Source organism: Coturnix japonica, chromosome 3 (genome assembly GCF_054131305.1).
Source record: "Coturnix japonica strain WE chromosome 3, WE-NBRP24, whole genome shotgun sequence".
Classification (NCBI taxonomy): domain Eukaryota; kingdom Metazoa; phylum Chordata; class Aves; order Galliformes; family Phasianidae; genus Coturnix; species Coturnix japonica.
Genome location: NC_140665.1, coordinates 53,286,309 through 53,313,627, shown reverse-complemented (window position 1 = coordinate 53,313,627; position 27,319 = coordinate 53,286,309). Strand labels below are relative to the sequence as shown.

General features: G+C 36.2%; 1 protein-coding gene across 3 annotated transcripts in view; it reads right to left on the bottom strand.

Moving 5' to 3' along the window:
- HBS1L (HBS1 like translational GTPase) overlaps positions 1-27,319 on the bottom strand; it is a 62,477-nt gene that overhangs the window by 5,186 nt on the left and 29,972 nt on the right. The window contains exons 5-15 of one of the 3 annotated variants that reach the window (XM_032443390.2): positions 24,069-24,113; positions 19,842-19,950; positions 11,662-11,918; positions 11,057-11,222; positions 9,574-9,691; positions 7,592-7,738; positions 6,649-6,723; positions 5,791-5,908; positions 5,529-5,597; positions 2,391-2,495; positions 86-176 (exon numbers count right to left, since the gene is read on the bottom strand). In XM_032443390.2, the coding sequence (XP_032299281.2) occupies positions 86-176; positions 2,391-2,495; positions 5,529-5,597; positions 5,791-5,908; positions 6,649-6,723; positions 7,592-7,738; positions 9,574-9,691; positions 11,057-11,222; positions 11,662-11,918; positions 19,842-19,950; positions 24,069-24,113 (1,300 nt within the window). Of the gene's footprint in view, positions 1-85; positions 177-2,390; positions 2,496-5,528; positions 5,598-5,790; positions 5,909-6,648; positions 6,724-7,591; positions 7,739-9,573; positions 9,692-11,056; positions 11,223-11,661; positions 11,919-19,841; positions 19,951-24,068; positions 24,125-27,319 lie in introns of all 3 variants that reach the window. The other 2 variants (XM_015858432.2, XM_015858431.3) reach the window with 2 other exon arrangements.

Genomic DNA, 27,319 nt, shown 5'->3' with positions numbered 1-27,319 from the left:
AAACCGCTAATTGTTAAGTGTAATGGTTATAAAGCTTTTCATTAAAAACAAACCGTTACTTAGACTGAAACTCAGTTCTGCTCACTTGATTTTGATGATATCCATGCCGGTCAAAGTGAGACTAACGTGATCTCCTGCTGCAGCCCAATCAACCGGTTCATCGTGAAGTGTGATTCCTGGAAATGAGTAAGAACAGAACCGCACAGTGAAGTACCTAGGTTCTGAGTTACAAACAAACACCTCTGTTTGGGCCATTTGTGCTTCATCAACCATTACTCATCAATTTTCATTATGAATGGATTGAGAGTAAAAGCTTTTTAACTGAGAACTCTGAGGAAGCTTTTTTTTTCCCCCCCCCTCTTAGTAAGGACTCACTATTCTCTAACCCCACCCTGCACAATAACATGGCTTTATATAAGCCATAAGAGAGGCCGTGGCACTTGTCACATAGCGCAGATGACGCAGTCCTGAAAATGCCGTAGTACTGAAAATCTCCGTGTCTGCCCCACCCATCCTTTGAGGCACATGCACACCCTAGACCGCATCTTTCATATACTTTAATGGTACTATGTCAACTTTCATTTACCTTAAGTGGGTTTGCTGACTCTTTCATAAAAAAGTGTAACAGATGCCTTTCGTTGACGGCATCGCATCTATTCAAAAGCACCATTAGAAGTAATTTTATTCTTACCTTCATGTTATCCTGCCAAGTAGGTGAGTATAAGACTAAGTTTAACCCAACTTAACATTCTGAACTTTCCCGTAGACACCAAGAATAATATTTCTCAGAAAAAAACAAACCCTTTTTATAATTACTGCATACATTTATAGAATCTACTTTTATTTCACTTCAGACTGTGTTTGTATATTTGCAAATCTGTTTCCAAACCATTTGTCACAGCCACATCAGAAAGTATCATTCAGCTACAAGCATGTTAAGTATTGCTTTTTAAACAGTTTTATAATTTTTACCTATATATGTGCCATCCTCACAGAATGATTAAATAAAGTTCAGCCTCTTGAAAATGAAAGACTCATTCTATTGGGCACGCTATATACACTTAATATAATAAAAGATACATCTTTTATTCACATTAAATGTAAATAATACATCCAGATTAGATGTTAGGAAGAGATTCTTTACTCAGAGGCTGGTGAGGCATTGGCACAGCTGCCCAGAGAAGCTGTGGGTGCCCCATCCCTGGAGGTGTTCAAGGCCAGTTCAGCTGGAGCCCTGGGCAGCCTGAGCTGGTGGGTAGCAGCCCACAGCAGGAGGTTGGAATTGGGTGGTCTCTAAGAACCCTTCCAATCCAAGCCATTCTCTTATTCCATGATTAATGAAGTAATGCTCTCAATTTTCACCAGTGTTTCAGACATATGAGAGACAGTACACAAGGGAACCATGGAAGTGTACATAGAATTGGGTATTCTCAAACCGAATGTGACCAAAAAACATTTTTCCCCACCTCTTCCCTCACTCTCAAAACAAAGCAGTTTGTTTTGAGCAGCAGTTCATCATCCATGTTATTGTCATGTTCTTGTGCATTGCTAACAGTGTGTGTACAAAAGTACAAACAGGCACACTGAAGAGCTTCTCTAAGTAAGACCGAGCAAGCTGGTTTTGGAACAGAGCAGAACAGTCATACTGACATGTTGCTGAATTCAGATTAAATAGTTAGATACTGAAGCCTATTTATTTATTTTGAGGTCATAATTTTTAATTCCTTGGTGTATGCTCAACAAATCTGTTTCAAGGACAGAAAACTAAAACAGCTGAATACTCAATGTCTTGACTTAGCAGTTCCTCCTTTTGGAGATGAAATGCATTCAAGATTAAATCCAATTTTCTTGTATTTTGTCAGTACTAAGGACAATTGTATCCTGAAAGTTTGTATACTTATGAAAGGATTGGTAATAAATCTCACGAACAAACAGCACAGACCTAATTCTCAAGCTTTTTCACTTCTTAATAAGCTTAATTTCTTGTTCAACATCCTCAAAACTCCTAACAGCAGCAACCTAAAAAGCATTTTTGCACAGCAAAAATGAATATTAATGATTCTTGTACTGCATTTTTAAAAAATACATATATTGTTGCAATTCAGAAGATTCTTTTTTAATAGATACTTCATAAAAGAAAGTCATGAGGCCATAACACTTGGAATATCTGATATGGCAAAAAAAGGTTAAAAAAAAAACCAACCATGTAAGATTTCACATACTCTTCACAGACATATTTATACAGATACAGTCACATCTAAAGAAATTCGTTTTATGCTTTCACATTTTATGTTTGACAGTTAGTATCAGTTTGACAGTCTGTTACCATTTCAGTTACTGCTTCTAGCCCAGTATTGACCTGAAAGTAAACACACTTCTGAAGACTGTACCTTTTGCAGTGCAAGTTTCATTGGGAGGCATTGCCAGAAGTCGTTCTCCAACTTGAATATAGCCAGCTTCTATTTTTCCAGTCACACAGAATCCTGATCCTTGGTCTGCAATAAGCACAGTAATACTTTGAAACAACTTTGTAAGGTCAATTTCCCATCACAAGTGAGCCCTTCAGAAACACACAGATAAGTTTTTAATATAATGAAGACTTTTCCCCCAGTAGAGAGTTCAGCACTTGCAAGACAGCCAGCTGTGCATCATTGTGAAAATGAAACATTCAGTTCAAAACCTCTTGATCTTATGTTTTTCAGAACTAAGGAGAAATATCCTTCTTTAAACAACTGTAGGAGCACAAAGAAATATATTTTTTAGCTTTGCAATATTAGATTAAGCACCTTCATTTCTAGGGATTTTATTTAATTCATGATTTTCTAATTAGAGCTAAAAAATATACCACAGTCATAACAATTTTCATGCACACAGGTGCAACTTCCTATGCCATTTACTGTTTAACTGAGTCAGAGCTCTACATGCTCTGTTTGCATATTTCATTTACTCCTAGAAAAATCAATAAATGATTTGGTACTATTTAACATGAGGGGTTCTTATAACTGCAAATGACTTAAGTATTTCTAAGTAGAAGATATGCAATTTGATTTAATTTTTGAATGCCCACATCCCTAACTGATTCTCTGTTCATTACTTGAACAACTCATCAATTACTTTTAAAAGGGGTGCCACACATGCACATTTGCAAATACACACCTTAAGAAATGCTAACCCACAGCAAATGCTTATGGATATTTAAAAAGAACCATCTGAAATGATTCTACATTGGCAATGCAAACAGTAAATATACATTGTGATGAATATTAGAAGGCATTAATCAGCAAACAAATTAGTATTTTTTCTACCACTTTAATCTTGAGTCTTACACCTCCAACACTTCTTTTTGCATTCGTAATTGTTATTGATGAATGTTTCCATCTAGCTAGCTGGAAAATCATTACCAGCATGTCTGTGAGCTAATCTCCCCTCTACTTGTTCTGGCAAACAAGATGAACACAGTCAGTTAACAGATGACATAGGATGTCAAAAGAATAGAAACCTGGAGAAGCTGCTAGAAAAACATTCACATATCATGGTACATAAGCTATCTCAATACTGTACCAAAAAGAACCTAAAACTAGATCTGTAAGCACATGCAGACAACCACAAACATGAACTGGTTCCTGGTTCCCAGCCATCTCCAAGCATAATCAAAAAACAGTTCTTTCAGTACATCACCTGCTCTGGCTTGGTAGACCAGTATGTTGTTTGAAGCCTTGCACATGCTGACTTCGTTCTGAAAAGCGCCAAATTCCTTCACTTCCCCATGAGGATCAGTGCAAGTACAAAAACACAGTGGTGGACAGAACTGGGCCATAAAAAAGGGGCTTTATTTCTACACACCATGCTAGTTAGGTTCTGCCAGGTCACAGTTACCATCCACAGAATTGTGCATCTTGGCAACCAATGCACTTCTCAAGTCAGGTCAATTCATACCCTATAATGAGCTCAGCAGTGACTGATACTACAGTGAAAGCAAACTTATTTCCAGAAAGCTCTTGTCAGGAGATACCTTGCCTGAAGAGAACATTAGGAGGTCTATGGAGGATGGCAACTAAAACTAGGCTGAGGCAGATGAAACATATGCATTACAACCTCAATAAAGAAAGGGGATTTCCAATCTGCATTAAGAGTGAACTCAACGCTCTCACTTTTTACACAGTTTAGCTTAGTTCACAGGGCAGGAGAAGCATAACTACTTCTCCTGTATATGCATGCACGTTGGAATAGAGCTGAGAAAAACTGTTGCTTCTGTAGTGGCATCTGCAGTTACTTACTCTAATGGCATCCAAGTTAATTAAGTCCTGATATCACAAGTTTAAAAAAAAAAAACCAAAAACCCACAACCTAAAGAGCACCCAAAAGGCCACATTCAGCAATGAACACCATCTGTAAACTGAGTTTCTTTCCAAAACCATTGTTGGTTTGCTTACTTTAGCAAAATAAAACATTCTTCCAGAGAACAGATTTAATCTAAATTGTTAATTTTGTGAAACATCACTCAACACAAAAATGATTATCACAACAACAATTATTATTTTGAAAGATAAAAATCAGAAGACCTCAGAATAGATTTTTCCAATTACAGTCAGTATTTCAACCTGTTCATATTTCCTAAACAAACAGCCTATACCTAAATTCAAATTTCTTTTAAAATACTGACCCTAATAATATGTGATTATAGGTATTTTTTCTTTCTAAACATTTTTTTCTTTCTAAACAATTTTTTGATAGTAATTAATAAATTAAAATCACATTTTTTTTCTTTCTAAACATTTTTTCTTGCTGCCATTTGTTCTGCAACATTTCTGAAGGAACCTGCTGAGAGTTTCAAATTAGATGTGTTATAAACCTTATTTTTAATACATTTTCTAAATGTAAATACACTTAACTCAGAAAATATAAAGTTTATCACAAAAATCTTAGCTCCTCACAGCATTCTATTTTCTTCAGGCCATGGCAACAAAACCTGGTTACTGTTATTGGCTGTCCATATCTATACTAGCTCTAAGTAGCAGCTTGTAGCCTTTCAGTTTATCCTTCGCTGGCTTCACCAAGCCACCCCCTTTCCTCTACTCCCTCCCCAAGTTTTATCTGAATATAAAAAATGAACATAAAGGAAAGAAGTCACACTTTAAAAAAATAATAATAAAAATTAAATCAAATCTAGGACTGAAAAGTAAAAGGCCTAGAAACTGCACTTGCAAAGTCAGAGAAGTAGTATTCTAGGGAACAAAAACAGGTTTGGAAAAGAAAGGTTGCCAGATACTGTCCTACAGAACCATCAACTCATTACATATCTTGTTAGGAAGTCACATAGATTTTTCCTCAATTTTTTTCCAATGCGTTTCTCCTTCAGTGATGATGTCTAAAACTCTAAAAAGAACAGTACTTAAATTACTAATCCTGTTCAAACCTACTGATAGACATAAAGGTCCTATTTTAACACACCTATTTTTACATCTCTTTTCAACACCAGAGTTAAATAATGGAGTCGTTCTGGTGAAAATATTAGAAAAATAACCAACCTTTAAAAACATCAGCAACACACAATCTAAATGGTTTGTCCACTGATCTTTGCGGTGGCTTGAAAGAATCTGCAATAAAACAGAAGTTGGTAAGACCTTTCAGAATATCAATATTTTAAAAATGCTTAACAACTTCTCAATTGGGAACGAATCAACCCTATTGCATTCCAAAGACTTTATCCTGCATCTTCCCCATAGTAAGTATTTTGACATGCACAAGACTGAGACATATTTGTTTCTAAATGAGAAAAACTGCACTCACCAATTTGCTCTAACAAACACTTCCCTTGATACCATTTTGTGAGGTCACTTGACTGACTTCTCGTGACTAGATTTTCACCACCAAGACCACTTGTTGGAATATAAGCCACATCAGATTCCTAATTATGAAAATAAACAGAAATTAATCAAATGCTGTTAAATGCCCCTTCTACCATAAGCAAAGGCTGCATTTTTCAATCTTACATCTCTAAGCTATATTTTGTATTTATCCTGGAGAAGGCAGGTTACTTGGTGGATCTGTTTCCTTTCTGTTTATCTTTCCTAGTCACAGTGCTCCAGCAAAGTAGTTGAGATAACATTAACAACTAGAAACTGACTTCAGGTAACTAACTCCAACTCCTTATCAGACAGGCATGCCTTAGTCTGAACTGCTGTTCTACACAGGATTTCAGGAAGGCTGCAACCAGTTCAAATAGATAGTTCAAACTGAGGAAATGGGAGAAATAGAACCGAGAATACCAAATAGAGTATTCTTTTAGTTCATAATCCCTGCTGAGACCGGCTCCAATATAAAATTATCTACTGTAATTCATAAAACATTGAACATTTCAGCAATCTTTGGTCTAATCTGCTTTCAAAAAACAATTCCAAGAGACTATAAACAAGACAAGTGTCCCAAAGATTCAACATACCTAAGAAAAGATGATGACAGAAAGAGTATTAAGGAACTGATTAACCTTACATAACAGTCAGAGAACACTCTAGCAGTAAGAAAAGGAATCTGCAATAACACATGCACATATGACAAGCAAAAAAAAGATATAAAATAACCTGACCATAACAACCACTCATCCAAATGCCTGAATATAGCAATGAAGACCTCAGAAGTCTATGTTACCTTGAAGCCAGCTTGTTTTAGAAACTGGCCAAGCTTACTGGTAATCTCCTGGAATCTTTCTTGTTGCCAACTGACCTAAAAAAGAAATAGAGCATGATAGTAAATTGTAGATTTCTAACACATTAAACAACAGTTGCATGTCATTAAGTCTGTAGTACCAATTGGGCTTCTCACACACCGCACCTGCAGATGTTGTAAACACAAGATTTCCAAGTGGGTTAATAGTTGAGTAAGTAAGAGCAAACAAACACATAAACTGATTTGATCCTTGAACAGCATCTTGTTCTTCCTTTGCTTTTCTTTTTTTAAAATGCTCACATAAAATTTAGATTAATGAAGATCATATATCACAGCCAAAATCTAAAACACAACAAGTAATATGTAACACACTACAGATTTAAATAAAGCTCTTGGACTTGACCTGACTGACCAGGTCTTCTTCACTAGGAGAGTGGTTAGGCCCTGGAACAGGCTGCCCAGGGAGGTTGTGGATGCCCCATCCTTGGAGGTGTTCAAGACCAGGTTGGACGGGGCCCTAAGCAACCTGATTTAGTTAATGTGTATGTTTGGTGGCCCTGCCAGGCAGGGGGGTTGGAACTACATGATCCTTGAGGTCCCTTCCAACCCGGGTCATTCTGTGATTCTGTGATTCTGTGACCACACAAGGCGCCCTTACAGATGCCACTGGATTAGCACATTAGTCCAAATTTTCACACCTCTACTCATTTTAACACCTAAACTATTTTTCTAGTGTGCTTTAAAATATACTCAAATAGAAAAGTAGTCTATAGCCTAAATAAAGGACTAAGGGCTGAAAATCAAAGAAAGAAGCAATTTTGTTATTAGTTTCACAATATTGATCCTTAAAATCCATCATCTAGGATCTAGGATCCACAGTCCTAGATAAAACCCTTTTATTTAGCTGAGAAATTTAAGCAAGTACCTGGTCCATTTTATTGACTGCAACAGCTAACTGTGTGACTCCAAGAGAGCGCACTAATAATCCATGTTCTCGAGTTTGTCCACCTGTCTCAAATCCTGCTTCAAATTCTCCTCTGCTGGCATCCACAACCAAAATAGCCACATCAGCCTGGATTATAAAAAACAAAAGCAAACAAAAAATCCCAAACAATTAAAACTGTTTACAAGATGGCAATAATCTGACTAAACATGTCTATCAGCAATAGCCCACACAAGTGCACTTCACAGCGAAGGAATACTGATGCGATTCAAACACAATTGAAACTGTTCATTTTATCTGCTTCATGTCCATTTCACTGAGGTATCATGGCATTACATCACCTCATGTCATTCACCACTACTTTATGTTAAACACAAGCCAATGCTTGGCTAAGGAACCTATCTTCTTCAAGGCACCCACTTTGTTGAATGGACCTCAACTAATGAAAGTGTTATTCAACCAGAGACAACTGCTCTATGTTGCCTGTTGATGTTTCACAATCTATTCAGCACAAATGAGCACACCAAACTCAGAAATTGGAAAAGACCAAGTAGTCTACTACATATTTTATCATCTAAGCAAACTCTCTGCCATGACATTAAAAACAAAGAGTGACCGCACAATCTACAGCACTGTAGAAGAAAGAGCAAACAAAGAAAAAAAGATAGATTTTGCTGTCAACCTTACATGCTGCTATATAATGTGCCTATTAAAAAAAATAGATAACGAAAGCAATCAATAAATAACTTTCCCTACTTTTAGAAGTAACAGCCAGTTAGACAACAGAAAGAGAGAAAAGACGTGCTTTTTCATATTCTTTACATATGCAAGCTACAGGATACCAGGAGAAGAAACAAAGCCAGCATCACGGTGCCACTCCCACTGACCCAGATGCAAATTCCCCACATCTCACACAGAGAGGCTTGTGCGTGCATGAGAATAATGAAAGGGTGAGGTATGAATTTCCCCACAGCTCTGAGCCTCAGAAGTGCATTGTGATAGATGTTTTCCTACAAAAAAAGTTGTTGTTTTTTTGTTTTTTTGGTGTTGTTTTTTTTTGTTTGTTTGTTTGTTTTTTGGTGTTTTTTTTTTTAAAGTTATATGGGGAAAAAATGGCCTTGGAACTCAAGTGAATTAACTATGTATTTAAGGCTAGATCCTGATCCTGATAAAGCTTATTTGCATTTTGTGCAACAGCAGTTGCGGATTCACACTAACAGAATTTCCCCTGATATGAAGGCATCAGGGCCATTCTTGCTTTCTTCAACCCATTTCTTCTCTGCTGAGGCTACTTGGGTATCAAAAGCTTGCAGTTTCAGTAATTTCCTTAATAGGCTTCAGAATACAATTGCCCCCCCCAGTCCTGAGAGAACAGAGAAATGCATCAAGCCTTAGCTGGCAAGCCTCGTCTACTGCTGAACTGAGGCAACCACTGGTAGGTCCGCAAGTTGTATCTTAACACTTGCTGTTTGCATTACTTTTTTCCAAAGATGTGTACAAAGCACTTTAAGTCAAAACTGGAAAGAAAATAGTGTGGTTGAGTCAACATCTTTTAGCATTCTAAAACTAAAGCACTAATTCTGGTCTCAAAAATCCTGATCTTCCTGCAGTGTATGCTCCACAATATATGTAACTACACATGCCCTACACCACACTTTAAGAACTTTGCCTGTCCTTTTTAGCCTAACCACTGAGTCACAATACCTGAATTCTTACCCAGCCTCTGCTACAGAGATAGAACCTGATTTGGGGCAAACAGCTTCCCTATATCAGAGTTACTCTCTCTATAAAACCATAGTAAGAGTACCTATGCATACTGAGATCATCAAATAAAACTCATAATTTGGGTTGTAATAATGCAATGCACAAATCACAAGGCTCTACACTGTATGTGTCACAACACTTCAACTCCTATTTAACTATTATTAAAGAAGAAAAAAAAAGGAATTTTAAACCATCTCTACCTGTGCAGCTCCTGTGATCATATTTGGAATGAAGTCTTTGTGGCCTGGAGCATCCATCAGAGTAATTACTTTAGTCTTCGTCTCAAATTTGGTCATACCCACATCCATTGTTACTCCCCTTAAACAAGATATACATGGAACAGATCATTAAAACTGTTTTGAAAGCTCTACAGACATATAAAGTAAGCTATTAGGAACACAATCATGAAATTACAGAGGTAATAAATTTCATTTGATTCACTTTGCATCAAAGAACTGAAAGAAATTTTGTTTGCTGGAAAAACAGACCTCTAAAACTGTCTTTCTGAAAGTCTATTGTCAATAAGAAACAAAAGTCAAGCAAAAATATCAGTTTAGAGTTTAGAGATGTTTTCCTTTAATAATTGCAATTTATCTTCTGAAAAGTCTAATACCTAAGTGAATAAATGATGGAAAGTGAAAAAAGGATAATTAACAACATATATATATATATATATATATATATATATATATATATATATACACACACGCACACACCCAGAGATGCTCACAACAATTTTTCAAGAAAAGTTTAATTGTTGTTAATGTTTCACTCTTCATAGATAACAAATACATGACTATATTTCTAGCTTATTATTTTAACCACACTGCACCACAAGTAGCTTGTATTCATAAGAGCAGTGAAAATAACTGTTCTAATCCAGCTATATCTACAGGTATGAAAAACTTCTCCCCATCAGCTTTTCCTCTCTTACATACTTCAAGAAATATTAGAACAACACTACTAATACTATGTAGACTTTGTATCATTTACTTGGAAATAAATATGAGGCATTACTTTTGGAGCAACCTACATATCTATAGCTACATTGATAGATACAGACACACATACAAAGGAAAGTTATTTATTTATTTTTAGCATAATATATCATGTTTATTTCTATGCACTTTCCTTAAAGGTCATATACATATATTTTTAATTAGCTTCACTGCTTCATGATTACACGCTTTTTTAATATAGTAGAAATTTAAATTTCTGTAAATGTTTTTTTTGTAAACATGATAATCAATGTAGTGTAAGTTCAGGTGTGCACCAAGATTTTAGTGCTTAGTTTACTGTTCTGATCCCCTTTCATACAAACAGTTTAACCCATAGCTTTCCCACGCAGCAATAACCAAGTTGAGAGAAAACTTGCCGTAATCAACCTGTAAGGCAGCTTTAAAGAAAACTGGCTTTTAGCACTGTACCTACTTTACACTCCTTAGTACAGGTTTATGTCAAGAAGCACTGAACTTCTTATTCACATTTTTGAAGTCAAACCGGTATATTAGCTCTCATTTGATATGTACTTTGACAAAGCAAAACATTTACTTGTAAGCACTGAGTAAATATCTTTAAGCATTTAGAATGCTTCTATTAAAGCCTTATTAGTAGATTTCCTAACAGACGTTGCTCTTTCAGAAAAACAATGTTATTTATTTCCCATTAGATTGATAACTCTACCTTTCTCTTTCTTCCCCAGTTTCATCCAAGACCCACGCATACGCAAATGAAGCTTTGCCAGCCTTCTTAGATTCCTGTTCATATTTGTGCATAGTTCTTTTGTTCACATTTCCCAAGAGGTAGAGTAGATGGCCCATTAAAGTACTTTTACCTGCATCAACATGTCCTATAGAGGAAAAACATACCAGTTTTACTGATTTACAAATTTTAAACAACACCACCACATGAAATAGACAAAAATATATGAAAATCAAATGCACGTCTATGCAATCCACAGGAATTTACCAGTACTGGGAGACACTATACTGAAACAGGTACTAATGTTGACAGCCATCTAGTATCTCTATATTAGAACTAAAAAGAAAACACTGCCAAAAACAAAACAACATGAAAGTACATCTTCTTAGTCTGTCAAATGCAAGCTAACTCAAGCTCATGGTCTAGCTAAGGAGGTCTGAACGTATTTTCTCCCAAAAGCAAAGGTCAAACAGATGCAAATGAAAACAGCATATGGTGATAAAGAGATGTCAATTTTCATTCTTCATCACTCCCAGATTCAGTCCACAGCATTTTTAAGCTCTATACCTGTAATGTAACATTATTACCTATTACCACCAAATTAAGTAGTTGTTTTCCTCCTTGTCTCTTCTCCAACTCTGCTTTCACATCTATTTGTGGTTTTGTCTTGCTTGTTTTTTTCACTGGAGTAGGCACTGTATTCTGCTCTTCTGAAACCTGCACTACTTGGGATGAAGGAGCAGGTTTTGACACTGCCTCAGGCACCCTAGGAGTTACACTGGCATCTTCAACTGGCAGTCCTTTCTGAGGTGTGGTAACATGGCCATTTTCTTCAGTAATCACGCTATGTGGGGGGAAAAAAAAAAGGAAACACAGTCAGTGCAAATGTCCAAGAAAATACAGAAATACAGGAGAGAAATAGAGTCTTCCCTTACTTATCATATAAGCCTCAGAAGTATAATATCTGATAATCAGCAACAAGTCCATTAATGTGGAAGTGATAAGGAACTGGATACAAACTTCACAATACCAGCTCTGAACATCTTGTCAGACAAACACTACACAAAAGCAAGATAAGATATCTTGTAAAATTAATGAAACTGATTAATAAAAGCTTCTCACAGCCACTTCTTTTAACATGGAGGGAACGGACTACAACTGAGACTGTCCTTCTCTGCAGTGAGACTACTACCTAAATGAGCTTTGCAGCATCCTAAAATAGCTTTCACTTACAGTACAAGTACAGCTGAATGGAGTGATGTTCCACTGTGAGAACACTAGCAAAATAATAGAAAGAGTAGAAATAAAGCATACAAGAGCTACTGTTTATTGTACAACGTTTACACAGAACCATAACAGATATTCAACATCTTTTTCAATACTTTCATCTCTGACGTGCATGAAGGGTAGCCCACCCTCAGCAAGTCTGCTGACGATACAAAGCTGAGAGGAATGGCTGACACACCAGAAGACTGTACTACAGCTCAACAACACCTGGACAGACTGGAGTGTTGGGCAGGGAGGAACCTGATGAGGTTTAATAAAGAGCAATTGTAGAGCCTTGCATCTGTCAAAGAATAACCGTATACATCAGTCTAGGTTAGGAGATGATGTGCTGGAGAGGAGTTCTGCATAGAAGAACCTGCGTATTCTGGTGGACAGCAGGTTGTCCATGAGACAGTAGTGTGCTCTTGTGGCCAAGAAGTCCAGTGGAATCCTAGGGTGCACTAAGGAGTGCAGTCAGTAGGTTGAGGGAAGTTATCTTCCCCCTCTACTCTGCCCTGGTGAGGCCACATTTAGAATACTGTGTCCAGATCTGGGCTCCCCAGCTCAAAAAAGACAGGTATCTTCTAGAAGGAATCCAGTGGAGGAGCACAAACGTAATAAAGGGCCTGGAACACCTCCCATATGAGGAAAGGCTGAGTAACCTGGATATCTTCAGACTAAGGAAAAGAAGACGGAGGGGGTAGCTGATTTACATTTATAAATATCTAAAGGAAGGTGGGAGGCAAATGGATGAGGCCAGGCTCTCCTCAGTGGCATACAGTGATAGGACAAGGAGCAGTGGCCTAAAATTTGAGCACAGAAAGTTCCATGCAAACATGCAGAAGAACTTCTTTACAGTAGGGTGGCAGAGCACTGGAACATGTTGCCCAGAGAGGTTGTGGAGTCTCCTTTTATGGAGATATCCAAGATCCATCTGGATGCCCTACCTGTGTGACCTACTGTAGGGAACCTGTTTTAGCAAGGCATTGGACTCAATAGCCTCTTGAGGTCACTTTCAAGCCCTGAAATTCTGTGATTCTGTGAAGTCACATTTATAAATACTGAAAAAGTTTGTTTTATGCACAATACAAGGCATCTAGGACTGTGGAGATTCGGATTCCCCAATTCCTCTTCCATCCTTATTATTACATCAATACTGAGGACTGGCTTGGATTGGAAGGGATCTCAAAGATCTTCTAGTTCCAAACACCCTGCCACAGGAAGGTATTTTCCTAATCCACATATATACGCTGAGAATATACATGATGTGATTTCATACCTGTTACAGACACTAGAATTAAACCCTAAGAAACATCTTCAAGAAAGCAAAAGCTTTCTTGCTTGTTAACAGAGCTCTATGATAAATCATTAAAGTAAAAAGCAATACAGAAACAGAAGCAGTTACTATAGGCATGAGAACATTATATTAATGCAAACTTAAATACACAAACCACTGTCAATTGCAGTATTTTGAAAATTCCTACAAAATGCTTCTACAAGGAAAAAAGGCTTCTTCCCCTGGAAAATTGGAAATCCTTTCCAGTGCAGTTCCACTGTGGGGCAGACTGCTTTCTGTGGAACTGATTCTGGCAGGTTTTCAGAAGCATTACCAAAAGCTAACACAACTATCTTCATTTCCAGAGTGAATCTTTCAGTCTCCACATTTCATTTACATACCAGTAGGAAAGAAACTTCAGTTTTCCTCTTTTCAACTCTTATAGTTCAAAGTACTTATTTTGGTATGGTACTTCAGAATCTCACGTCCCAGTATCTCTGCTTTTTTTGATAATTCAGTGCAACGTTACTTCTCATTTTCTGTCTGCATCAGCACTCATAGCAGTATTTGCATTTTATTAGTTCCTTTCCATTTCCTGTATCTCAGGAAACAACATAGTCCAGCCAAGCTAGTCTATTCAACAAAGCAACTGAAGCATTACAACCTAAAATGCTAAGCCTTATAAACGTTCAGAATGAATGGAAATTTAGCTCCTATTTACAGCCATAAGCTATGATGGCCATTTTATAGTCTCCTCTTTCTTAACTCAGTTTCAGAGCCTAGCTACTCTGAATACACATGATTTGACACCTTTTTATAAGGCCCAAAGCCAAGTTCTTGCTCTTTACTGTGAGAATCCCAAAGCAGAAACAAGCAGACTTGTTTCTTGGCTAATAATCCAAATCTTAAAGTTGGGATGCTGCATCAAGACTTGATACACAATCATCATTTTCTCCCAATTAGCTAAGCACTAAACATAGCTTATGTCATGCAGGTAGAGGACAGTATCTATACTGCTGCATAATAGATACACAAATCTATTGAAAGTCTATTTGCATGAAGCTATCCTATTAAAATTTTGTAAACCATTTAAAGGAAGACAATATCAATCTACTGCCCTTGGTCATACATTCATGATAGTTTTGTGTTTTTTTGTTTTGTTTTTTAAACTCCTTCAATAGTACAGTAAGTTCAAGCTGAAAAATCTACTTCGGAATGGCACAAGTATTTTCTCTAGTTTCTCTTCAGAGATACTTTATTAAAACTGACTGGAAGACAATCCAGCAAAAATTCATAGGATTGCAGAATTGCAGAGACAAAGTTTTCTACACATTCTAACAGTGTATTTAAAAACACCTGAATTATATAAATCACACCAGAACAGTCTGGCCTGAACCACATATTAAACTATTTAAGACTTACTTGTTAGATGCCTCCCAAAAAGTTAACAATTCTTATCATTTTTCTCTCTTTTTTTTTCCCCCAAGATGAAGTTCAATTCAGTGTCAGCTCAACATCTACCACTTTACACTGAAGCATTATGATGGTTAATAATATGCAAAAGTTACAGTATAACACAAATATGATATTTCACTTTGGTGTCATTTTTTTTTCCTAAACATTCTAACACTTGAATTTCTAGAAAGCAGCAGCCAGATCAAAACAGCTTTTGCATTCAGCAATCCAGTATTCTCTGCTTTGCAGTGCCTGCATTACTTCCAAAACCAATCAAAAATGAGAAACTTTAAAAGGAAAATACATATCTAAAACTTGAAATAACATGATCCAAAAACATGTTATCCTATAGCTTTCCAACACCTTTTAAAAAACAAAAACATATATTGAAATACAAGTTATTAGTAAGTTCCTAAATTCTACTTACATAGCTAAATAATCAGTTTACTTTCTAGACTCAGAAGCTCAGATTTTCCCATAAGCCAAAGACTATGTCAGTACAAATTCCAAAACTATGATGAAATGTGGAGTGGCAGAATTCAAACCACTTACAGCTCCCCAATTAATCGAGACCAGATAAAACAATTATTCTCTCATGATTAAGTACCTTCTGGTGTAACTACCACTGCTATAGGATGCCAAAAGGAGTAGGTATTTGGGTGGTTCAAGGAAAAGGTACTAAATGTATTAGTGAAATAATAAGCAAAACATGACTCTAGCCACTAGGCCTTGCTACTATTTCAGGGATAAAGTATTTGAAACTGTTAGTAGACTACTCCATCTAGATTTCTAAAGGTTTCAGATACTATCATGTTCTGGAAGTCTGAAAACATCCTGTTTCATGACAGATAACAGAAGATTTGCCATTCCTATTTGGAGGAAGAGCACTTCCTAACCATTTGCTTGCACCATTGCATAAAAACTTATTAAAAACAGGCTTGACCACCACCGATTCGGTCACAGATTTCTAAAGCTCTTACCACAGCTTTTTCTAAACAATCAGAAGACACATGTCTGGCAAAGATCAACATTTAGTAGAAACCAGAGCTGCCAAGCAAGACACTTCCTATGTCGTCTTGCCAGCACAGACCATAAGATTGAACTGAGTAAAGTGTTATGGTTACATCACTGTTTTCTGGGAACAAGAGGAAATCCTGAAGTACAACATATGCCGTCATAAAACATGCTAAAAGACACTCATCCTCAAGCAACTGTTTTTACTGAGATTCACACTACCAGACATTCAAGGAACCTGAAAGTTTACCTGCTGAAGATCAACTCTGCATACTTTAGTTTTTAAGTATTGTTTTCAATCTTCAAGTCTGGATGCTTCATGAACTATTCTTATACAAACGACTCTTTCGGAGTACATAGAGTCATTACAGGAATGTCTACATTTATTTCCCCTTTCAAGATTATTAATTACACAATATTGGTCAGGCCGGTTAAAATAATCACCATTTTTTTGCTCACAATTTTTTCTGATTTCCTTCATGATTAGACAAGAGAAAGGCCCAGTAATTAATCTTGCTAGAGCACCAGAAAAACAGCTTGCCAGAAGTGAGCATGCTCCATTTTCCAGAGACAGTTACAAAGGCAATCAATGTTCAGAGTAATTCATGGCTTCTAAAACTCCATTCATATTTTAATGAAGTTTCATTTATTATTATGAGGTCATGCATCATAAAAGATTGGTATCAAAGACTGAGTAGCTGCTCAAAGAATGGTCAGTATTGTTAATGCTCAACCACTATTTTTAAAAAAGTGGCCCATGAATTATCTTTAAGATTCCATAAAAGTTGACAACAAAAACTAGCATACTGTAGAATCACTTTGGAATGGTGTCTGCACCAACAGCATACAAAGATTTAGCAATGAGAGCATGGAGCGCAAACTGCAAAGGCTAACAAAACACACTTGGTTTAAAATTCAAGTTTATCAAAACTGCTGTGAACAATTCATAATAGTGTGTGCTTTCAGTCAGAGATACAAACTATGTACTTAGAAATAAGTATTAATATAAGCCCTCTGCAGTACATTTATCAGCACATAAGTAACAAAGAGAAACTGAAAAACAGTTTTAAAACCCTTCTTGGGCATTAATAAGCATAAATCTATTGTTTTCCCTGATAATTCATCTTTATATAAATTATCAATAAACTAACAGATAAATGCATAGGAATAAAACAACTGTCATACTTATGGAGTTGAGACAGGGAAAAGTGTTTTCGTTTGCTTTTCAAGTCTAGAAGTGGACACATAAAAGCTACAGTCATTACAAGCTTTCAAGGCAACAGCAGTGCGTCAGGTAACTTCAGTATAATTAGCATAGACCTTACACAGAAACCATGGAAAAGTGCAAGTCAGGCTCCATCTGTTAGGAATCAGGCAAATTACACACTCCTAAGCAGAGAAGGAAAGATATGGCCAAAGCCACCTCCCTCAGTTCTGCATGACAAACTGCTTCAGTGGTCCATAGACAACAGAGGAGGTCATCACAGCTTCCTACAAGCGTGATTCTTAAAACATTAAGATAACTCTGTAATTTCAATTGGACTTTCTGCCATTTTTCTTGATTGGTTCTTCTCAAAATCTCATTCCATTCTCTAATAAACCCCTCTATTACTATTTATACCAGTAAATGCCTAACATCCATACTATTTTTATAGGAATCGTAGAATCACAGGATGTTTAGAGTTGAAAGAGACCTTAAAAGTCCAGCCAGATCCAACCCTTTGCCATGGGTAGGGCTGTCAACCATCAGATCAGGCTGTCCAGGGCCCCATTCTACCTGCCCTTGAATCTCTATAGGGAAGGGGTATCCTACAGCTCCTCTGAGCAGCCTGTACCCAACCACCCTCAGAAAAGGGTGGGGAATAAGAGTCTTGTTCTTATTAAGCAGCATCGCTAAAATGCTAATCAAGTGAAGTGAATTAAATAAACCTCTTCACAGTACCAAAGATTTAAACCTGAAAATATCACTAGTAGGTTATTTTTTTTTTCTTCTGTCACAAAAAAGTACATTATTATAATGGAAGGAAGCATGATACAAACTATGTCAGAGTCTCTAAAGAGCAGAGCAGCTGAGAACCACGCAGAGACAACTATTTCTCCTCAGAGACTAAGTCACCATTAGCCTATCCAAGAATTTTTCAAGCCTACACATGAGGAAACATTTTTATTTCATCCTTTCCCTACAAAATAGACACACTTAAAAAAGGTGGGGCAGTCATTAAATAAGAAAGACTAAATTCTCTATTTATTATTATTAATAAACATTTCATATAGCCATTATTTAATTACAGCTAAAAAATGCAATCACTACCATCCCTACTGAGTCACTGAAGGACTAAGTGGCAGATCTTTTGCACTCCTTTATGATTACTTTTTATAAAACTATATCTACGTCATTTTATTATCATGAAAAACTCCTATTTAAGCAGTGAACTAGAAACACCAAAGTTGAAGATTCTCTGAAGTTAATATGAATCAGTCGTTAGAGTCATTGATCAGCCAAGGTGAGAGAAAGATAAATGTACTGAAAATCTCAAATGGCTCAGAAAGAGGATTTTCAAATCCTAGGAATTTTTAATTTCCATTTTATTGTATCTAAGTAGCTGAAAGAACTCAGTTTCATTCAGCAATGGCATTTAACGGTTTTAAGGATATGAAGATACACCCCTTATTACAGGGGCCTTATACCCCTGTATTAAATGCCTTTAAGAGACTAGGTAAAAGCACCTGGTTACTTTCTACACAGTTACACCAAACATGCACAAGGTGCTGTAAAATAAAAACATGCTGTCTTCTTGCTCCTCAAAATGTTTTCCAGATCAGAACTACAAATACTACAGCTGAGGTGGGGATGCTCGAACTGCTTATGCTCGTGAACTATTTTCCTGAGGATAACCATGCTATTTCTTGGCACAAGTACATGACTATAATAAGAATGAGCTCAAAATCACAATAAGCATATCCAAACAAGAAAACTGCATTGAATATTGTTAATAGAAACCAGCCCAATCCAAAAGGAAAAGCAGGTGATGGAGGAGCCACAGAATGCTACATGCAGTGATATTTCATAGAAACATACTCCCAACATGCTTGACCTATCCTTACATTAAAGCATTTACTCCTGGATACTGTTGTAGGTAGGTGGACTCTTGATTCAGCATGCATGTTCTTGCTCTCTTACCAAGACATCAACCCAGCAATTCTAAGTTAGGGTAAAATTAGAGTTACTGCTCAACAACATTATTTCACCTAAAGCATAAGGAGGACTGATTTCTTCTCTACAACAGTTGTACCCTGAACACCTGACAAAAGTTAATAAAAGCTACAAAGGAAGACAAAATTTAGTCTTAAGCGATTATTTTCCCCATAAATTATTCTTAAATGTTTTACTTCCTTTGAAGAACAAGCAATTACAGTTAAGATTTATTGATTTCATAATTCCACTTAGAGAACTAAATTTAAAATAAACGAACCCCAAGAACGTTCAGTATTCTATGAAGCGGATGTTTAAATAGTCTGAATAGCTGATATGTCTCTACACTATTCATAGTGAAAGGATTTGTTAAACTCAAAACGTGAGGTACCATCTTCTGAAAGTAACTGTGAGTCAAACAAGAAGCTGAAATGGTTTGTTCTGGAGAGTGACACTAAAACTGCTGTAAAAATAGAAATAAAAGAAGAAGAACACTTGCTACAGGTGCATCAGTCTGAAGGAAGAGCTACTGATGTACCTTGACATAAGTGGGCTTAGCTTACCATGGAACTTCAAATCCCATCGACTGTTTCTTTCCAGACACTGTCATTTTGGTAACTTTCGGCACAATTTCAGATTCCATTCTAGATGACTGGGAATCCCTTGGTTTTCCTAGTAATAGACAAAAAGCACGCTTGAACTTAAAGCCATGACTAACAGGTGTTACATACAAAGTTTAACAGGTTACATTCCTTCTTTTTCACCCAAGTTACCAGTCTGTGATAATTACTGAATTTCACATTTCAATTTGAATAGGTATGTTGTAAATACAAGCAAGAAACTGATCTACAAGCATTTCTATTTTGTTTATCTAATCTGCATCTCCAAGCACGGCTGTGACAGCCACGCCATTTAAGAGCTTTGCTGTTTTGACAGTAGTTCTGCAGAATGACAGAAGGATATCAGAAAACACAAGGATGAAGAAATACTTTGCAACTGCTGATTAACCAATCAGGTTAATTCTTTCTTACATTTTTTCTCCCATCTTAACACTGCTGAACCTTTAGGTACAAGGTAGAGAAAAAAAGATTGTCTACCTCGGATACTGCTAACAAGAGCATAAAATACAGATGGGCTACTTGGCTGTCCCTCAAACCTGTAAAGAGTGCAGACTCAAACTAAGCCCCATCAAAGAAGGAGCTTAAAGGTAATTACAGAATGATAACCAGAACTGAACAACCCTTAAAAAGGTATCCATTTTTACCATAATTTACATGAAAACACAGATATACTGAGACTGATTTTGAACTGTGTGAAACTGCATTCAACAGAGCTAAAAGCACAGTCTCTTGGAAAGCTGTTAAAAATAAAGATAACTTTCCCTTGGGGATGAGTAGCATAAATAAAAATAGTAAACTACTTCTTTCCACAACTCCCTGTTTAATATGCTAAATAACTCCCTTCTCCCTCTTTTAAGAGAAAAGACTTCCAGCTTTACAGTATTATTGACAATGATCACACCTCTTCAAATATGTTTTACACGTGGGAAATAAAAACAATAACATAAATTCAGAATTAAACTGAACATTTTACACAACCTTTACCTACAGATGCACCTGAAAACTGGAAAAATGCCATTAGTCCTCAAATAACACTCACATTCTGATAGTCACAATCAAGCGAACACTTCAAATAAGAAGTTAATTTTGAAGTATTTTAGGTTATTGTTGTAAGATGAACTACTGGAGCCATTTGGTCCCATTCATTCAGATTAATTCTTTATTGCATCCTAAAGTACAACAGCTACACCTCTAAAACCACACGATCATAGCTCTGTACAAGTCTTATGTAAAGTTGTGGTCAAGCCTGCTGAAGGTTTGTTTCAGGTACGGAAAAGGAATACCACAGACACGTCTGTAATAGCACACCATAAAAGCTGTTGTGCAACCTCTCAGAACTCAAAAACTGTTATTTGAGGAATTCTTATTTCATTTCATTTCCCTCATTTACCTTATCTGTTGGTACTTATTTTTGTTATACGTAGCCCAGAGATCTCTGAAAGAAGCAGCCTGCACATGTATCATTACTAATTGCAAAGTAAGTGCACCAAATAAGGAAAAACAGTATCAAAAGAAATGAAGACAACAGCACAAATTACGGTTTACAAAAATTAATAAGTTTATAGTAATACAGCAAAATTATATTTTACTATATTAATATATTATACCATATTTTATATAATATTTATATAATATTATATTTTTATATAAAACTATATTAATACAGTAAAATAGTAAAGATTTAGGGAAAAAGTGCTCATAAATAATGAGCATGGACTAACAGATAAACACAAAGATTTTCTTTCATATTCAAGCACCCACACAGGTCCCTTACACTATTTTTACTTTTATTTCTTAAATGAGAACTTCATCATTTGAGTTACGGTAAAAATGTTGCAGAAAACTTATGTTTTTTTCCCCATTTCAACTGAAACAACTTTAAAGCAGACAATCACCTTCAACTGCCAGTTAGACATGAATGTTTTACAGGTCCTTTGAATGTTGAACTATAGTTAATTCTCAGAATACATCATGTTTGAAATGCTAGGAACTAAGAATGAATAGAACCACGATGAAAAAGAAATGAGATTAGTTGATAGAAATCAATAAAAGAAAACATTTGTTATTGTGTACCTTGCATATCACTTACAATCCATTAGCAATATTTGTTACATTTGATCCAATATCAAAAGTCTTTTTAAAAAGATTTTTTTTTTAAAGTTATATTCTGTAATCAATTCACAAATTAAGCTTCAATCTGTACAGCTGTTGGGGTGCTTTTAGATTGATCCAAAGTTAAAGGTACCAGAAGACAAAATATATTCAGCGAATCCAGTATTTAACATCAATTTCAAGAAAGTCAAATAACCACCTTCAAACGCACCATGCTACTCACTCTCCAGACAAAATCTAAAAGACTAAACAAAATCCACTAGAACTACCTCACTGACACAACTTAAAATATTTATTGCAAACTGAAGCATTAAATTATGCACCTAGAAGAAAGATGTCACCCCAATCAAGTGATGGTGTTAGGAAGAAAGGTTCCATATGCAGAATACTTAGCACTGAAACACAGCTAAGAAAGCAGGGTTGAACAAAAAAAATTAAAGCCCAAAGCCTTCACACAATGCAACAAACACACACTGAAATCTAAAGCTAGACATTAAAAACATTAAAAGGTGAACAAAGATTAAAACAATAAAATTGCAAAGAGTAAGGGAAAGTAAAATAATTGTTCTCTGACAGTAGACAGGTTCTGTTATCACTTCAAAAAACAAAAAAAAAAAATAGCACTGTTATTTCAGCACAGCTGGAGTAAGGAAGAAGAGCAGGACCATATACAAGGCCGAACCAAACCCTATAGGACTACCCTGTAAAGGTAGCATTCAAAGAGATGCAGTATTCACACAAGGATTACTAATAATGCCACTGGCAGAAGCATCAAACACCATTTTTTGACTCCTCTGTTTTCACAAGTAAGAACAATAAAATCAATCCGCTCATTTAAGATAAGGACCAAGCCTGATTTCTTGTGCACTGCAGGTTACAGATTAATGGTTACAGGCTTCAGTACAAAAAGCAGAAGCATAGGAACAGAGTTTACTATCTAATCTATCGAGTATTAGAGAGAACTGCACAATAAACCCTTATCTGGTTTGGCAGACAAAGCAAAAGCTATTCAGCACTTAACAGATCAAATGCAAATCCTTAAATTGCACCTTGGAACTAAAAGGAAGTCAATGCTCAACGCTGATAGGATTCCCAAAAGAAACACTTATTAATCAACAAGCTAAGTATCCTAAGGCAAGTAAATGTGCTACAACACCGGAAAAAGTGTAGGTGCAGTAATCCCAATCTGATTACAACAAAAGCAGATGCAAGAAAAATTGACCTCCAAAGGCAAAGGAGATAAACTTCCTGACAAGAAAAGCTTGATAAACATTCCTCTAACCATATGCCATTCAGATATTCTTAAATACTAACCCAAGTAACTCAGTGACAATGTTCCTCCTAACACAAAGAGTGTATATGAAATAAAGATTAATAATGACTCCAATATTTCAGTTACTCTGGCTATACAAAAAGCAAAAACAAGAGGGTCATTCATAAATTAGAAAAACATAAAGGCTTGTCAATATGATAGTCACCACAATTCAGAATGTTTTAAAATACTAAAGTAATATTTTTTGAAAAGCCAAGTAGTTTTCAGATACAAACTACTGAATACTACACTCATGTCATTGAACCTATATTACAAGTACACCATAACTATGGGTAAAGTACTACAAGGCAAAACATGCATTGATGCACTTTGCTTCAGTATTACATTAGGATGAGCCCAATACGAAAGGGAACAGAGACCTGCACTGACATTACTCAAGTACAACTGTGGCAGTGTGTGACCAAACTAACAAACATCTGTTCCCTTTATGCTTCTCTCTGCTTATCCCTAACCTGTGACTGCCCTATGGTCTTCCAACTTAAGAACTTTTTGCTGTGGTCAAGAGGTCTTACCAGAGACACCTGCTGCAACTTGAAAATTATTAGTAGTACAACCCTGAAATCTGATGGCACAATGGAGTACTTGCAGACTGATAAAAAGGAGACAGACATACACATACAGCAACCAACTAAAACATCAGAGCAGTTCTTAAAACTGAAAACAGCCTCTCAGTGTTCATGGTGCAATAACAGAAGTGCATGGACAAGTCAACCATCTTCTTTTACCATAATCAACTCCCCAGATTTGTAGCTTCATCTGTATAAACGGCTCTAAGGATTACCTGCAAAAGACGTAAACAAACAAACCAAAAGATTATTTTACCTTCTTTACTAAATAAATAAAAGAATTAAGAATTTACTTTTTCAATGTATTTACTTTCATTGAAACTAACAAAAATGTAAAAATTAATCTTGAATTCTGGTGGAGGCGTGGAAGAGATGTTTTAGCACTCAGAACACTCAAATGTCAATCTGCTCTGTTCCCAGGTAGATTAGAGGTGAATATAAACAACATTAAGTCCACTGAACATCTGCTATCTCAAGTAAGAAACATAAGTAAGAAGTGAAATAGGGAGGAAAAAGCGCTGGCACTGAGACAGTAGAAATGAGCATTGGGTGCTGAAGTCCACTCTGGTTTATAATTCAGATGACCAGACGTTTTAGCAATGGAAACAAAATACCACCTTTTTAAAATCCTATGCACAGAGACTGCTCCCCCCAGTTTGCTTCCCTTCATTAAACTGGGTAACGGCACTGAAACCTTACACAAAACCGTATCATTACACTGTGAATCCTACTTCTGAGAAAATGAACTTTAAACTTTATGACACATGAATTAAAGAAAAGAAAAAAAGAAAAAAAGAAGGTAGGAAGTATATCAAGATGTCAAGCATGTCTCACATCCACACTTCTCAGATGGTAACTCCCTTTGAATAAATCCAGGTTTACTCAACCACTTGCAGATAAAAATAATATTTTGTGCCCTTTGCCTATTTTGCTTTGTTCTGTTGTTTGTTTGGGGGCTTCTTTTTGGTTTTCTAGCACCGAGAGTCAGGAACCTTTGAACTTCACTTTGTCAGGAAAACCAAAATTAATTTACTTAAGCACATCCTCTCTCAATCATTCAACTTTATGAGCGTAAGTATTTCACAGATCTAGCTTATTCATGTAATAAATGCAGCATCCATACAATCCTTTCCTTTACTGATAGCCTGCTTTTTTTTTTTTTTTATATATAACTCCTTGAACAAGGATCTAAAATGCAGGCTTTTGTACGTCTTATGAAATTACTAAAACTAATAATAATAATAATAATAATAATTCTGATATATACTTCTTCATTAAAGCTGAGCACTCCCTATACTGAACACTACATATTCTTACAAATCCCAATAAATTCACATGCATTTTTTGTCACAAAAAATGAGCATTTTCTTATACTAAAGAGAATCCAATTTTCATATTTCTGTGCAGTACCAATCCACTGTCAGAACTGGAAAATGATTTTCCAGTATGAAGCTATTTCAAAACATTCTTTCATAGTATTATATATATAAAAAACGTGTATTAAATTCTAGTCTTTATCCTCAAACTAGAGACTCTACTTGCCAACTTCCCAATAAAATGCAGTAAGCTGCATTATTTCCACTCCAGATAAACACATAAAGCAACAAAATACTAAAACATAAAGCAAGAGTGGGGGAAGGGGTTAAGTACTGCATAAACGAGCAGTACCATGGAAAAACATAAATGTAACCATGTCTTCTGATCAAGGGAGATATGGTTTGCATCCCTCCTTCTGCCACAGACTTTCTATATAACCACAAGCAAGTCACTTAAACCTCTACCAATTATACAGCAACACTCACCAATTTCATAAAGGAGAACAGACAGGACCGTGGTGTTGTGTTTTGTACCATCACATCAAGACTATTCCAAGTGTTTCATGACTCAGCAAGTCATGAAAAGAAATTGTTTTTTAGTGCACTACTGGTGGTGCACCTGAGTCTATTAGCAGTAACAGCAGTACAGATAGGACACAGCTCTGTCTGAAAAACAGATTTAATAAACTGAGGTTGACCATCACAATAAAACTTCCCTTCCTATATGCTACAATTTAAAACTAACTTTAAGGCCCTAAAACTGAAAAAAAAAAAATAAAAAATTAATACAATCATAGAATCATTGAGGTTGGAAAAGGCCTTAAAGATCGTGTCCAACTGCAACCTAACCAGATTACTCTAACAACCCTCCACTAAATCATGCCCCTGAGCACCACATCTTAACGGTTTTTAAAGACATCCAGGGATGGCGACTCAACCACCTCCCTAAGGAGCCTATTCCAGTGCTTAACAGCCCTGTCAGTAAAGAAGTGTTTCCTGAAATCCAACCTAAACTTACCCTGGGCAACTTGAGGCCATTTCCCCTCATCCTGTCACCTGTCACCAGTGAGAAGAGACCAACCCTGTTCTCGCTGTGAGCACTTTTCAGATACTGCAAGAGAGCAATAAGGTCTCCCCTCAGCCTCCTCTTCTGCAGACTAAACAGCCCCAGTTCCTTCAGCCTCTCCTCACAGGGCAGATTCTCCAAAGATGCATTATCCATGAGACAGCAGATAAAGAGATGCCAGCGTGATTACATATAAACTCATGCTCTGAAGAATCTATCATCCATTCGCTCACACATAAAGACTTATATTAGCATTTAATACATACAAGCATCATCACAATTATCTATTTCAAAACACTGATTATAACATGCTTCAAATTGTTTCTGTTCCTTCCTTGTAGGATTCAACAGCTGCTAGCCCCTAAGTTTCCCTTAAAAAGGGACTTAACTATTTTTCTCCATTCCAATTCCACAGCACACAGAATAACATGAGAAAATATAGAAAATATTTTTTTATTCCATTCCTCATAAAGGAGCATTCTGAGTGATTGCACTTGTAGTAAAGCTGTCATTTGTTAAAACTCAAAACAAAACGTCACTCTACTGTAATTAAATTATACCAGCTCAGAATACTTATCTTTGGGAAAAGTATAACATTACACTACTATAAATGGCAATGAACAACAGATGTTAACAAACATCTCACGCTCATGAAAATACAACGATCTATAAAATTAAAAAAAGGCAATATGCTGAGTTACCTTCTACAGTACTTAAACACATCCATTCTGACGACACTACTGAAATCAGTTCCTCAAACAAGAACATATAACATTTTCTCTTTAAAAGAAAGGTTATTTCCTAACAGAAACCACAGTCGAGGTTTCCAGGTAACTTCATCTTGTTGTTGTACGTACTGCCTTCTCTGTAAAGTTTCAGATGGTGAATATGACTTTTTTCATGAAACTGGGAGTAGGAATTTTCACTGAAAAATGCCAAAAATAAAAATATTTACTTACATCTGACTATAATAATTGCTTCATTTTTAAGGTTTTATAGTGTGTGGTGAGGGGGAGGACATACTCAGG